Raw genomic sequence first — 13,943 nt, forward strand, 5'->3', positions numbered from 1 at the left:
TTCATGGGCATCAACAATATTTCTGGTGCCAATCCTGATTGAACTCAGGGGCTAGGTGATATTACTGAGCCAGTTCACTCAAGAGTAGTACTCTCCCACTTGTGCCACAGCTCCATTTCTGGCTCTTTGGTGGTTGATTGTAGTCCCACAGATAGATGTTTTTGCTCAGGCTGAGTTTGAACCATGATCCTGAGATCTCAGCCTCCTGAGTAGCTAGGACAGCAGATGTGAGGCATAGGCACCCAGCTAACAATTTTTTTAAAATTTTCAATCACAGTATGACACCTCCCCCTAAATAGGTTTTCAATAATTATTAGTTATTGATTACTTAGACCACAAGTAAGAAGCACTCATTTCCTAGGTTCTGAGTACTGTGATTAAAAAAACTTTACACATTTCATTAAATACTTTCAGAAAGCCTGTGAAACAGGTATCATTGCTGTATTCATTGTATAGTTAGGAAAGTGGAGTTCATAGCCAATAAATAAATCAATGAGGTACATACATACCCAGAGAACAGGTCAGTCTAATTCTAGTGCCTGTCCTCTTTCCTCTACACCTTATTTCAATCATATCACCTACTTCACTGAAGTTTATCTTGACTATTTACAAGAGGGTTTCTAAGTGGCATGTTTCCGCTTCTATTTTTGTCTGAATGTGCCTACCTAATTCTAAGCCTCTCCAGAATCATATCTGTTCCCTCTAGGCCCATCTCCACTTTACATTGCACATCTATTTATTACTATCTGTTCCAGAGCTGCATGTCTGTATTCTTCACTGTCTGTGGTAGAAGCTACCTGAGTTGTCAGAAGCATTGGGGAAAGGCATGTCTATGTGTTGAAAACTATACAAAATCAAGAAGAGTACCACAGATCTACTGCTCCAGGAGGGTGTTATATACATTCTTTTATACAGAAAAAAACTACAATTCTGCCTGAAGCCTAAAAAATTTTCCCCAAGTCAGTGTGATCCTTGAACTTCACTATAAAATTAAGCATGAGAAAACACGCTATGGATCAGGATTGCCTTAGGTAAGGTCAAAATAAAGTCTTTAACCAGGGATTTCTGAACCTACTAGAAATGTTCACGTAATATGGTATGAATATTGTATCTGTTCACTATAGCTTTCTCAAAAGTCTTTGACAAAAAAGTAAGTACCAGTGTTGTAAAATAACCCATTAAACTGAGTTCAGCTCCATACAGAATAATACGACTTCAGTCTGTTGTTTATTGTAATTTTTCTGTACTGTTTCTACTCTGTTCTATTTTGTTAACATACAGTAACTACTTAGCCAATTTGGGGGAGGTGAATACTTTTTTCCAACTTCTAACAGTTGTTTACTCATCTCTCAGTTATAAGGTCTCCTTGTTCTGATTACTGCTGATGGTTCATCATTTTTTTTGGGGGGGGGGCCTGAACTCTGGGCCTGGGCACTGTACCTCAGCTCTTCAGCTCAAAGCTAGGGCTGTAGCACTAGAGCCACAGTGCCACTTCCGGCGTTTTACTTTTTGCTTATGTGGTGCTGAGGAATCGAACTCAGGGCCTCAGGCATGCAAGGCAAGCGCTCTACCACTGAGCCACCTTCCCAGCCCAGTTCATCATCTTTTTAACATACTCTGTTTTCTCTATTTCCACGATTATCTAATCACCTTTACAATACTATCATTAAAAATATTGTAAAGATGATCTATGGAGGGGTTACAGTTATATAAATCAGGTCATGAGTATATTTCTTTTTGAATGGTGTCACCCTTCTCTCATTTTCTCCCAGTTTTTTTCCCTCTTTACCCTCCTCCCCCCAAGTTGTATAGTTCATTTCCAACAAAGTGTCTAGTGAGTATCACTGCTGAATTAACTCACCTTTTGTCTAATTTTCAAAAAAGTAGATGCAAAATTTTTAGGTAATGTCTTGCTGTGTAGCCTAGGCTGGTAGGTACCAGCATGACCAAAAGTAACTTATTCACACTTGCTTGTGAGTAAGCAAAGCTAATATTCAAATTTAAACCTCCAGAAATAAACTTGCATATTTATGGTCAACATACTTTTGACAAGGAATTCAAGATCATTCAATGGAGAAAGAATAATCTCAACAAATACTGTGTACAATTTCATCCACATCCAAAATATGTAAAAATTAATTCAATTCAGGCATAGTGGTTCATGCGTATAATCCCAGCACTTGAGAAGTTGATACAGGAGAACTGAGAAGTCAATGGCACCCTTGACTATAAAGCAAGATGGTTGCACAGTGAGACCTCTCTTAAAATATCAATTCCAAATGGATCAATTACCTAAACATAAGGGCTGTAACTATAAAATGCCTGCAAAGAAAAAAGTGTGAATGTTCATAAACTTAAATTAGGCACAGTTTCTTAGATGGTACCAAAAACACATAAGCAACTACCCCAACTATAAAATAAGTACCAGAAAATGGGTACTTAGAAAGAGGGTAGGATGGGGCCAAGAGGAGAGTAGAAGAATGAAGTGGAGTAGAAGGGGAAAGTGCAGGCAAGAATTCATTGTAAACACCATAGAATTGAGAAATATAAGGGAAGGGGTGAGTTAAAGGGAATGAAGATGTTGAAGTGATGATACACTTCAATATGCATTATACACATAAACTGCTTTGCTAAAAGGCAAAATATTTCAATACATAACCTAAAATTAGGATAAGTAAGAGAAGCAGAGGTTTGGGAGTGGTTGGTAAGAATGCTGAAAAGGGCAACATTGATAATGATGCACTGTATTCATAAACTGATTTGTTGAATGGAAACTCCATTGTACAACTACTGAAGGATAATAAAATATTCAAAAGAAAGAAGAAATTGAATTTCATCAAACATAACCTTTAGCGCTACAAACAGTACTATCAACAAAGACAACTCACAGTGTGAAAGAAAAGATTTGTAATTCCTGACAAAGATCTGAGCAGCCAGAAATGTGCAGAACTCTTACAGGTTAACAGTAAAAAGACCAATAATCCAATTAAAAATGGGCAAAAATAGCAAGGTATGACAATTCATACCTATAATCCCAGCATTTGTGAGGATGAAACAAGAGAATCACAAATCTGAAGCTAGCCAGGGTTACACAGCAACACCTTGTCTAAAGAAAAAAAATTCTGATGTTAAACTGAAATGCTTTTGTATAATTACTTAAAGATAATTTTTAAATTTTTTAAATAAAAAAGACAAATTATTTCAGTAGACATTTCTCCAAAAAAAGATATTCAAATATCCTTAAGCCCAAAATGGGCCAGGCATCAGTGGCTCATGCCTGTAAATCCTGGCTACTCATGAGGCTGAGAAGTAAGGATCAGTTTGAAGCCAGCTCAGGCAGAAAAGTCTGAGACTTGTATCTCCAATTAACCACCAGAAAACAAAAAAAGGGGGGAGGGAGCTGTATCTCAAATAGTAGAATGCTTGCCTTGAGCAAAAAAGCAAAGAGGCAGCGCCCAGGTCCAGAGTTCAAGCACCAGGATCAGCACAATACACACACACACACACACACACACACACACACTATCATCATTAGCCATACTGCTTCAACATAGATAGCTTTAATACAACAAAACAAAGTGAACTAACAAAAATAAGAAAATAGCACATATTAGCCAAAATGTGGAGAAATTAGAACTCTCATCCAAGGTTGGTAAAATGAATGTAAAATGATGTAGCTGCTTCAGGAAATAGTTGGCACTTCCTCAAAATGGTAAATGTGGAATTACCATATGACGAAGAAACTCCACTCCAAAAGAACTGAAAAATGTGCTCATTCAAAAACTTGCACATAATGTTCATAGCAGCAGTCTTGGTAGCTGCCAAAAGGGAAACAACCCAAGTTCATAAACTGATAAATGGATAAACAAAATGTGGTTTGTCTATACAAAAGAATATTATTTGGCTATTAAAAGAAATGAAAAATGGGGGAGGGAGCACGATAGAAGGTGTGAGGTTGATCAAGTTGCACTGTACTCATAATCTGAATTGCAGAATTGCAATCTCTATGTACAACAATTATAACAATTTTTTTGCCAGTCCTGGGGCTTGAACTCAGGGCCTGGGCACTGTCCCTGAGCTTCTTTTGTTCAAGGCTAGCACTCTACCACTTGAGCCACAGTGCCACTACCAGCTTCTTATGTTTATGTGGTACTGAAGAACTGAACACAGAGCTTCATGAATGCTAGGCAAACACTCTACCTCTAAGCCATATTCCCAGCCCCTAACAATTTTTTTTTTGTCGGTCATGGGACTTGAAAACTGGGCGTAGGTGTTGTCCCTGAGCTCTTAAGCTCAAGGCAAGTGCTCTACTACTTGAGCCACAGCACCTCTTCTGGTTTTCTGGTGGTTTATTGGAGATAAGATTCTCATAGACTTTCCTGCCCAGGCTGGCTTTGAACCGAGATCCTCAGATCTCAGCCTCTTGAATAGCTAGGATTACAGTCTTGAGCCACTGGCACCTGACTTCCTAACAAAAATTTAAAAATATATAAAAAATAAAAGGAGCCAGGGAGCTGGTGGCTCATGCCCATAATCCTAGCTACTTAGGAGGCTGAGATCTGAGGATCTCTATTCAAAGCAAGCCCAGGCAGGAAAGTCCATGAGACTCTTACCTCAATAAACCACCAAAAAGCCAGGAGTAGAGCTGTGGCTTACGTAGTAGAGCATGAGGCCCTGAGTTCAAGCCCCAGAACAAGGTCAAAAAAGTAAAAGGAATTAAATACTAACCCATATGCAGCATGAATGATCCCTGAAAACTTTATAACAAGTGAAAGAAGCCAGTCATGAAAGGTTAACTTGCTTTATAAATATGCCCAGAATAGGTACACCATAGGAATAGAAAGTAGATTAACTGTTTCCAAGGATCAGGGCGGGGGAGCTGGAAGGAGAATGACAAAATGTTGTGGAATTCGATAGCAGTAATATAGTTGCACAATTTTTAATATATCACTGAATTGTATACTTTAATATACTGAATAGTATGATATGTGAATTATATCTCAATTTTATTCAACATATCAGTTAGTGAGCAAAATACATTTCAATTAGAAAAGTGATTCAAGGGACTGGGAAGGCTCGGTGGTAGAGTACTTGCCTCGCCTGCATGAAGCCCTTGGTTTGATTCTTCAGCACCCATAAACAGAAAAAGTTGGTTTTGGTTTTTGTTTTTGGTCCAGTTGTGGGGCCTGAACTCTGGGCCTGGGCGCTGTCCCTCAGCACTTCAGCTCAAGGCTAGCGCTCTACCACTTGAGCCACAGCGCCACTTCTGGCTTTTTTCTTTTTGCTTATGTGGTGCTGAGGAATCGAACCCAGGGCCTCATGCATGCAAGGCAAGCGCTCTACCACTGAGCCACCTTCCCAGCCCATAAACAGAAAAAGTTGGAAGTGGTGCTGTGGCTCAAGTGGTAGAGCGGTAACCTTGAGATAAAGAGCTAAGGTACAACACTCAGGCCCAGAGTTCAAGGCCCACAACTGACAAAAAAAAAAATGAAAAGAGATTCAAACTCAGGTCTGTCTGATTCCAGAGTGTACATAGTTAACCACTATTCTATATTCCCAAGTATGTAATTACATAGTATTTATAAACTCTATTGGAGGAAGAGGTGCTGTGGCTCAAGTGGTAGAGTGCTCGCCTTGAACTGAAGAGCACAGGGACAGCGCCTAGGCCCAGAGTTCAAGCCCCACGACTGACGGAAAAAAAACAAAAACAAAAAAAACTCTGTTGGATTGCTTACTACTTTATATTGTTTTCCTCAGTCAGGTTTTGCAATGCTTTGAAATACCTATAATGATCAACAAGTATCAGAAAATTCTCAATTTGCCTATAAATCTTACTTAAAATTGTTGAAGTGACTCCTGAAAATCATTTGACTGTTATCATCACAAATACTTTCATCAGAAATAAGTGGTATATCAAAAATTAAACAATGAGACAGTGGTAACTTCACAAACATTTTTTTTTTTGGTCGGTCATGGATCTTGAACTCTGAGCCTGGGTGCAGTCCATGAGCTCTTCAGCTCAAGGCTAGCACTCTACCACTTGAGCCACAGTGCCACTTCTGGTTTTCTGGTGGTTAATTGGAGATAAGAGCCTCAAGGACATTCCTTGACCGGGCATTCTACTCTTATGAGGCAAGACTGATTCCAGCATTGCTCGCCAAATCCAGAATTAGCTAACTCTGATCAAGAGAGAAATCGTGATCTGCATTTGGCAGAATCTATTATTTCAAATGCTATTCGAACATAATTAAATGTCCACTTATTTCAATAGCTGATATTCTATCTTGTTTTCCTCTTCTAGGTTTGCCGAATGTAATGCAGGGCATTCACTATCTCCCTAAGTAGCTATAGTCTCCCTTTCTTCCTAGAAAAATCCATGCATGTGAAAGCAAGCCTAGCTTTTAGACGACAGACTGAGAATTGAATGGAGCTAGAGTTTCATTTTTTAATTAATATAAAATAAATATTTTTGAGTATATTAACATTACTCTCCCATGAGATACTCCTAAGATAGTACAAACTCTCTCCCTGCCTTGAGGGATGAGCAAACAAGCCTTAGCTTAGTATCATGTTTTTTCAACTGTAAACATTTTTCAAGTTAGACTACGATCACTGGATCTCTTTAAGATGCCATTTAGATCTGACATCCTATTAATATAGCTCTCTTGCTATTTATTGCTACATATGAAAGACACCTTTGATTTTTGTAAACTAGCTCCTAAAAACTCAAATCTCATTTATTAGTGTAGGTAGGAAAGTTACCAAGTGATGGGCATCATCACCAAAGGAGCTCAACATAAGCAAAATGTACAGCTTTCCCTTGGCCGAGTCAAGGTGCTAAAGTACAGTGGATCGTTTTGCTTGCTGTGCCTCAAAGAAGATACAATGAATGTTCCAGTGAACAACTAAAGGAGAGGGGAGGCCCCTGTAATTATAAACTAATGAGAACACTATTTGGAACTGAAAAAGAAGACAATCAAATCTCAGAATACTATAGTTACCAAAGGGCCTTGTGAAGTTCAAAAATCATTACAATACTATTCTCACCCTGTATGATAAGGATTGGAAATAGAAACTCAGGAAAAGGGGTTCAGTGGCCAATAATCTTAATGAATATTGATAATTACCTTATACATGTGTAGTATTTTTTTTACAAATGGTATTAGAGCCATTATCTGTCTTTATTTTCAAAATAGAAACTGATCTAAACTAAATTAGCTAAGCAGTTTTGGAAAAACATTTAAAGTTTTGAAGTCTCAGCTTACTCGTCAATCAGATTAAAAATACCTGCCCCACATATCTCATAGGCTCTTGTGGAAATCAGATGAGGATAAAACAAAATTATTAATCTGTTTTACAAATACATTTGGAACCTAAGGGGGTTAGCAAAGTATCATTTTAACAGAATTTGTATCCTGTTTCACAATACAAAGATGATTAACATGAAACAGTGTTTTTTTAAAAAAAAAAATCTGGAAATTTACTTCAAACACATGGCTGGCATAATAGAGGACAATCACACTTTTCCACAAGATTTCTGGAAGACCTTGGATCTGACTATGATATTTAAAATTTTTTTTCGTTAGTTTATTTAAGAGTCTCTGGCTTGCCTCAAATGTTAGCTTCCTAGTGCTAGAATTATAGGCATGCACCACTATGATCAGCTTGACTGTGTCATTTTCTATGCTCATATATCTTCTTTAGTTCTTCCTACTGAAAGAACTATCCCTTAACTCTTAAGCTTTCATCACATACTGGGAGGGCTCAGTAATCACTGAAGGTTGATTGCTGACTGGCAGAGAAAACCAGAACCACTTCCTGCCTAATCAGTTACTAAAGCCTACTTAATATTTTATATTACATGAAGATATTTTCCTTTCAATATTTATCACCTAAATCCAACCCTCTGGGGTATTGTTATACAATGTAGTAATCATAAAGATTAAAGTTAGTATCAAAATAAAAGAACCTACTACAATGCTAAAAATTAAGTAACCAAGAAACAGACTTGCCAAGGTAAAATCATTGACAAGAATCCTAAGTACCATTTATAACAACTTCATCTTAATTCACATTATGCTGGAAAGGTTGTAAGGTTGGGCAACAAATGGAAAACAAAAACTGTTACCAATTCAGCATTTTGTTTTGTTTTATGTTGATCCTGGAACTTAAACTTGGGGCCTGAGTGCTGTCCCTGAGCTATTTTGTTCAAAGGTAGCACTCTACCATTTAAGCCATAGCTCCTCTTTCAGCTTTTTACTGGTTAATTTGGATATAAGAGTCTCACAGACTTTCCTGCCGGGGCTGGCTTTGAACCATGATCTGAGGATCTTGGCCTCCTGAATAGCTAGGTTTCCAGGCATGAGCCACTGACACCAAGCTCCAATTCAGTTTTTCATCTATTCTAGCTTGAACTACTTTTCCCAACTTCTGTTTCCCAATGAAATTATCTATGAATTTTTAAGTGTTCAGTGGTCTAGCTGGCTGGACAGTCATCTCTACTTCTACAGATTAAAACTGCCAATGTATGTGTATATAGAGCATGCTTCTAAATATTAGGCTGAGAAGACCCCAAGTTCAAGTCAGAAAACAATGGACAGAGAACAGAGGCCTATTTGAAATCAAGCCTCTACTCTCAAGGGAACTACATGGATCCTAGCAACATTGAACAAAGGACTATAGACAAAGTGATCGAGGATTCTCAACCTTAAACTATTTTTATATCTCTGAAATGTATATATTCCACACTCTTTGGGGTCCCAAATTAGCATTATCTGTCATGCCTATACACTATGCTTCTATCAGAGTAAATTCCAAATACTGGGATTTTACATTTTAGAAGGATTTTACATTATATAATGGATTTGTTATCAGATCATCTGGTCTTGGTAAGAATATGATTGAGAGCCTAGGGACACTATTCATGAACCAGAGGAATCTGACTTGCAGAAGAGAGGCTGAGACAAAGCCTGAGGTCAGGCAGTCAGAGCCAACATTCTAGTGTATATTCAGGTGAATCTCACATGCAGAAAGGAACAATGGGATGTTGGCATATTACTCAAAATCCCACTACTGAGTATACTGTCAAATATATTCTACTATGTAAGAGTTTTACCAGCTTGTAGGATTCTAAGGAAAATTGAAGGATCTGGGAGAGTATCAAAAATGTTATATGCCTATGGTTAGTAAGAAGGAGAAGATGAGCAAAGTACAGATAAGAGACTTGTATAGCCCACAGAAAACTCTTAGGAGAATTTTGACAAATCAAAATTCTTGGATGGGAGAGGGAAGAAAAGTTGACTAGCAGGCTGCATCAGGGTGGGGAAGGGGTAACTGAAGTTGGAATTTTGTGTATCAGCATTATTCATCTGATCTGCTTACTTGACAGTGTGATCTAACACATTAATTGAAAAACATTTTGCTAGTCTTTTCTATACACTGCTCAGTGATTAACACATTGGTGTTTTTTTAAATATTGCTATTGTTGTTTTGACAGATCTAAAACACAAACATTAGCACAATACTGTCTTGGTACCAAAGTTTCATTTACTAAAATGTGAATAATTTTAAACCCTCCTGAACTATGGTACATCAAGTACAAACATGTCACATCTCAAGTTTTGATGATGCTCCAAGTCAAGACATCCAACTTCAATAAAAAGGAGCCTCACAAACACAAACTCACATTTTCTTTTTTACATAAAAAAAAAAAACAAACATAGCTGAAAGGAAATAGAGCAACCTTGGGCCACCTACAGTAGCTGAATTCCAGTGCCTAATACCTAGGAATTTACCAAAATCTATGACAGACACACAAAGCCAAACAGGTACCTCCAGGAAGAGTCATTTGAGATATATGGTGAGTGGAAGCCCTGCCTTCACCTTTTTGGGGTTCTATGTTCTTATTGAGAAAGAAAAAATTCCAAGAGGAAAATAAAGAAAACAGCACTCTCTCATCTTCACCAAGCTAATGAGGTTTGCTGATAGACATACTCCTATAGTTTCTTTCTCAGTTGTGGTGTCAGCAGGTTTTATGGGAGGAGGAATGAAGGAATCAACAGGCTTGTTACCCAGTGCAATATTTGGAAGCAATTATGAGACGCCACTGGCACTACTTTAACATCTGCAAGTTAGAGCACGTTGCTCTGTTCTGAGAAGGAGAGATTAAGTAAACCAATTTATCTAAATCAATTTGCACTGTTCATATGATATGTTTGTGAAGCAACCAAGTCTCTCTGGTTTATAGCAGTACTTCCCTGGGGTGGCCTTGCAAGGTACAACATGCTAGATGAGAATTCTAGTAGTCATGAAAGTAAATTGGAGGGACCAAACCAGCCTTTCAAGTCTTTAGCCTCTATTTCTGCCCCATACAGAAACTCCTGTCCTAGTCCTGAAGTTGCAGGTTGGGAGTCTGTCCTTGAACAAGCCTAAAGCCAAAAAACTGGGTCAAGTCTAGGGCCTCAGCCCAGCCAGCAAAAGACTCTGTACATTATAGGTGCTTACAGACTCACTGCTACTAGATAAGATGTTCATCATGCTGATATAGCTAGGCCTAAAATTATCTATTCCACTTTTCATTAGAAATCAAGTAACTGCCCCCACACAAGCTAAAAAATGGGTGAGGTTATGTATTCAAATGAGCCTGACTCAGATCGTTAGGTACAATAGACATAATTCAAAACTTAAAATCATCACCATTGTTCTCTGTCTACTTGTATATATGTTTTCATTCAGTGGCACTTACTTGGGGACAAAACAGACTTAAGAACTAAATACAATGATCGATCTGGATCCCAGAGGGACCAATAATGGCAAATTAAGGTTTTCATAAACCTACTTACACCCAGTCAATCCATCACCCAATAAAAGGTAAATGAACTGCTTTCTTTGAAAAAAAAATGCTAAGGGTTTATAGAATCCTTTCATCTTCAAAGGACCAAGCCAATAGTCACAATACTCAGTACACAATATTAAGCCTTTTGTACAAGTTCACCAACTATGAAAGGAAGGTCATTGGGATGTCCTAAGGTCGTAAAGCCAATGTAGCATCAGATTTGGGATGAACTCTCTGATCTTCTTGGATCCTAAACCTGTATATCAACCACATTAATCAAATTGTGAGGAACAATCAGGAGAAATCTAATTTCCATTACATATCTGCATTAAGTTAATTGATTGGGCAAGAATACATAAAAAGGTTCCTTTTCCCTTGGGGCTGTGAATGAAGAGAACGTAGAAAGAAGGATGAGTTAGGGATAATCATCTAGGGTAGAGCTAAAGCTCCCCAAACAGAAGAAAAGTAAGGGAGAACTCCCTATTTGGCAACCCCCTTATATTGGAACATTGCCGGGGAACTGACTCAAGAACTGGGAGGGAACACAATGGGGTTAAAGGCAGCCTTTCTGGCCCAACTTGAGAATCAGATGAGTTAACATCTCCCGTCTCCGTATTTGTCTACAGTTTCCAACATGTTCCTTCTTAAGTACTCCTTCCCAGAGACACACAACATTCACCATTCACTAGCTCCACACTCAAAAATCTTCAAAAAGGCAACGTGGCTGAGAAGCCAGAAGCTGCGTAGCTCCAAGTACACAGGTTGATGGGGGATCGGTTGGGACTGAGGGGATTTGACAGATTTGACGGGAGATTTGGGTGGGCAAGTACATGTTACGAGGCAGGCAGGAATAAGGGGAATGGTGGTGAAGGCAGGTAGAGGAGTGTGGAATTGCGAGACAGAGAGAAGGAGAGGGAGAGACAGAGAGATAGAGAGAGAGAGAGTGAGAGAGAGAGACAGAGACAGAGAAAGTGATGAGCCCAAGCACCCCAGGATCCCAATTTCCTGCTCTAAGAAGAAATAAATGCCTCCAAAAAATGTGTTGCACACGAATTGCAAAGTAACCTAAAGCCGATCATCACCCGTATTACTAAAAATCTGCTCCGCCGTTATTTACTTAATTGTTACGAGTAAAAAATGAAAAAAAAAAAACCCACCTTTCACTGATTCCGTCGCAGTGTGTTCTGTGGACATCTGTAAGTTTTCCCTCTCCCCCACAGAGCTGCTTTCGCAGCTAGGCCAGAAATAAGGAACCACCCAGACAGAGACTTAAAGATTGCTCCCCCAGCGAAAAAGGCATTAAGTTTCGCCGGGCCTCCCCACCGGCAGGGTGTCCGCCGCATCGCCCGCTGCTGCCTACTGCGCCAGCTCTGCCACCATCGGGCAGACGGCCGATTGAGGGGCGCCGCCCGGGCGGAGGACGCTGCTGCTCGCGGGAGCGTGGGAAGGTGGCAGTGCCCTTTCCCAGACTTGTGCCCCAGCGACAGGAGAGCTGTTCTACTGCCCGCGCCCGGCTTGGCCCGGCTGTACTAGAGGCCTCGGGCCGCCCCAGCCCAGCACCCGCTAGTGCAAACTCCGTCCCAGGAGGGCAGCGGCAGGAGCTCGGGCCCCAACGGCGTGACCGGGAGCCAGGGCCCGATTGGGATTCCTACTGCCTCCCCCTTGAGCCTGGCATTTCCCGTCACCCCTTCCCGCCGAGCCCGGGTGCCCTCAGCCAAAGCCGGCCCCAGCGGCACCTGAAGAGCAGCTGGAGCCGGGGCCGAGCCTTGCGGGCGGCAACGCTCGAGCCCCAGGGCCGCGGCGAGGGGGCGCATTTTACCCATAGCATTCCCGGGTGCCAGCCATCTCCTACGCGCGCCTGGGAGCGCAGGGCGCTCGCCGGCCTCCGCAGCAAGCTGGCTGGGGCTCCAGAGCCAGCTCTCGGGCCGCCGTCACTGCCGCCGCCGCCACCAACACTCTAGGCCGCCGCCTGCCTTCGCCGCCGCCGCTGCCGCTGCCGCCTTCACTGCCGCCGCCGCCGCCGCTCAGCAACCAGGATCCGCGCGCCCCGCAGGGGACAGCACGGTGACTGCGACGCTACCACCTCTGGGTCTCTCAGGCTAAACTTAAAGAGTTTTCGCCCCTCCGTCCAGAGGCAGCACCATGACACCACGGCAGCACCACACTGTCATTTCCGCCGCCGCAGAGAAAAAAAAGGCAATCCCTTCCAAAGCGGGGGAGGGGGGGAGGTGTGGAGTAGGGGCAAACAGGGGCTGAGGCTGACACCCTGAGGGAGCACTGGGAGGGGCCCCGGCAGAAGGGGCGCTGGGCCACCTTCCCGGGCTCACCTTCCGCCGCCCCCGCCCCTCCCAGCTCCCCCAGCCCCTCCTCTGGAGGCGCGTTTACACGATTTCTCCCCTGGCAGGAGTGACCGGTGAAACCTGAGCAAGCAGAGGCAATGGGTGGGTGGGGTTCGGGTTACTACTGTACCTACCAGCTGATTCCAGCAGCCTTTTCTCCAGCGCCCTGTCATCTTGAGCGAGACACACCGCGAGCAAGCGGGCGTGTGTGTGTGTGTGTGTGTGTGTGTGTGTGTGTGCGCGCGCGCGCGCGTGTATGTGTGTGAGAGAGTGTATGTGAGAGAGAGCACACAGGATGTGTGTGAAATACAGAAGGAAGACAGACTAGAGCCAAACTCTTCTCCCACAGCCACTGTTACCCCCGTGGCCCTCCAAGCCCCTAGATTAGAAAAAGGAAAAGGTCGTTGCAGCTGCCAACGAGAAGAGTGTGCCTGGTTCCTCTGCACAGGTCCTCTTGACGTAGCCACTCTATGTAAAGTTAACTACAGAGTACAACAAAAATAGTAGAGGAGACAGAAAAAGGCAGACAATTGTAGGAAACCCAACCCCTCTTTCTTTTGACAAAGGGAGAATGGTTAAGCTCTACTGGGCCTTGGACAGAAGTTGTGTGGATGGATTAAAGCTATCAAAGGGTTTTGGTGGGGTTGTTTTTTGTTGTTGTTGTTATTTTGTTTTTCGACCTCAGGTCCTTGACTGGCAAAACAAGAGGGTCATTACTAAGAGGACAATGGGCAGAGGCTAGCTAGCTATCCAGGTATTCAATGTCCCTA

At 41.7% G+C, this 13,943-nt stretch overlaps 1 protein-coding gene across 4 annotated transcripts in view; it reads right to left on the reverse strand.

The window, feature by feature from the left end:
• Mid2 (midline 2) overlaps positions 1-13,412 on the reverse strand; it is a 107,538-nt gene extending 94,126 nt beyond the window's left edge. Inside the window, exon 1 of one of the 4 annotated variants that reach the window (XM_042690088.1) lies at positions 13,308-13,412. Coding sequence is in view for 2 of the 4 variants with exons in the window: in XM_042690086.1 (XP_042546020.1) it covers positions 11,992-12,028 (37 nt within the window). In the remaining 2 variants the exon portion in view is untranslated. Of the gene's footprint in view, positions 1-11,991; positions 12,060-12,570; positions 12,632-12,653; positions 13,080-13,307 lie in introns of those variants that run through there. The other 3 variants (XM_042690087.1, XM_042690090.1, XM_042690086.1) reach the window with 3 other exon arrangements.
• Positions 13,413-13,943: the final 531 nt, after the last annotated feature.

Source organism: Dipodomys spectabilis, unplaced genomic scaffold (genome assembly GCF_019054845.1).
Source record: "Dipodomys spectabilis isolate Male_0828 unplaced genomic scaffold, ASM1905484v1 ptg000132l, whole genome shotgun sequence".
NCBI lineage: Eukaryota > Metazoa > Chordata > Mammalia > Rodentia > Heteromyidae > Dipodomys > Dipodomys spectabilis.